General features: G+C 48.4%; 1 protein-coding gene across 1 annotated transcript; it reads left to right on the top strand.

Moving 5' to 3' along the window:
* The first annotated feature begins 1,191 nt into the window (after positions 1-1,191).
* Positions 1,192-1,539, top strand: LOC130021641 (ribosomal biogenesis factor-like). Its single transcript, XM_056112408.1, has one exon. It carries the CDS (start codon positions 1,192-1,194, stop codon positions 1,537-1,539), a length of 348 nt encoding a protein of 115 aa, XP_055968383.1.
* The last annotated feature ends 285 nt before the right edge of the window (positions 1,540-1,824 follow it).

The raw sequence follows: 1,824 nt of genomic DNA, 5'->3' as shown, positions 1-1,824 counted from the left end.
GCGAGCCCCTGAACCCCCCCCCCACCTCCACCACCAAGGATAGATCCTTGAATGCAGAACCAGGAATAAGAATTGAGTACTTACTCCTGGATGTGTCCCCCAAAACCAAAAATAAAAACCAAAGTATGTATAAAAACAACAGAAAAAAAAAACACTCCCCAAACAAAAAAACAAATTAAAAGCCTCAAAGCCCCAAAATCTGGTCACACGTGGGAAGCCAAGAGCCCTCTCATAGACCCTGGCCGTGGTTCCCATGCTAGGAACTGCTTGGGACAGACATTGGTGACAGTCTCCCAGGACTTCCTGATCTCAGCGGATACCTGATATATAGCCACACATCAGGCTGACAGCTTATCTGGCCTTATCTATAGTAACCTCCAGGGTGCATCTACTCCCTAAGACCCTTTGATATACAAATGTAAAGCTCAGGATGCACCTACTGCCACAAGACCCTTTGATGTACAAATGTCTACCTTGAATGTTAGGTAAAGCTCTTGTTGCTGACCTTACCATATATGGTTATACTGCTTCTGCTCCTGACTGAGCTGCCCGGACCCTATATAAACAGCCTGTATCCCTCAATAAAGCCTGTCCCTTTTTCTCTCTGTTTCTAAACTGTACTCTGTCTCTTGTGTCTTGTGTTCATTCGGTCGGTCCTTCCCTGCACCTACGGATCCTAGGGCCACCTCCGCGGGTCGGAGAGTGGTTTGCGGGCCCTCCGCAGTCACAGATTTAAAAAGATTTAAATTTTCTTGTCGTGTTTTTTGATCATACCCAGTGATGCTTACTCCTGGCTCTGCACTCAGGGATCACCCTTGGAGGTCTCAGGTGACCATACGGAATGCTGGGGATTGAACTCTGGTTGTCACATCCAAGGTCTTTCGACCACTGTACTATGTCTCCAGGCTGCCGGCCCGATCCCAATTTTTCTTTTAAGGGCCACACTCAGAAGTGCTCAGGGATCATTCTTGGTGGGACTCGGAGGGCAAGACTGGTATCTGAGATCGAACCTAGATCACTTGCGTGCAAGGCAAGTGCCTTCACCCACTTGTACTATCTCTGTAGCACTAGAGATTGTTTTTAATTTAATTATATTTTTAGGTCAGAAAAAGGAGCAAAACAGTGCCGTGCGTATGATGGCATCACCTGAAGCATGAGCTGCGGTGTGAGGGGCCAGAGATCCAGCTGACAATGGCCAAAAGCAAAACAAGAGGGCAGAAGCCCAGGAATGTGCTCCACATAGCCACCCAAAACACTCTGAAGTGGAAAACAGAGCAAAAACCAGTCCCCACTCATCTCAACAAGATAAATATCGTGAACGATGGAGAGGTGAACAGAATGAATAAAGCTTTTGGAGACATACAGAAGGAGCTTGCCCATTTCCCAAAAGGCCTTTCCCTGGAGCCTCTGCAGAAACCACTGATTGCTCAGCAGTGTCATGAAAATGAACCAGTTACTGTTGATGAAGCTGCAAAAGTAACGGCCAGTTGTAAAACAGCACGGACGATGCAGCAAATTCCCCCCAGGACCAATACGTGAAATGTCTCATACACATAAAAGGAGTAAAACTTGGGATCTGGCGATGTGGCTTGGGGGTATCCTAACATGGGTGAGTCCCCAGCTGGGTTCCATGGGGTTGCCACAATTGCCAAATGTGACCCTCGGAACCGCATGTGTGACCTCTGGACCCACGGTAACAGCAATAACAACCGCCAGTGAGACTTTATTCCTCAACATTCCAAAGACTCTGAGTCCTTCGCCGAGGTGGCAGCCGGCTGGACCCTCTCTGGAGGCTCTAGGGAAGGACCTAGCCCAGGCCCCTTG

The sequence above is a fragment of the Sorex fumeus genome, unplaced genomic scaffold, assembly GCF_029834395.1.
Source record: "Sorex fumeus unplaced genomic scaffold, SorFum_2.1 ptg000018l, whole genome shotgun sequence".
Lineage (NCBI taxonomy): Eukaryota > Metazoa > Chordata > Mammalia > Eulipotyphla > Soricidae > Sorex > Sorex fumeus.
Note: the sequence above shows the minus strand (reverse complement) of the source record. Positions and strands in the feature narration are given on the sequence as shown.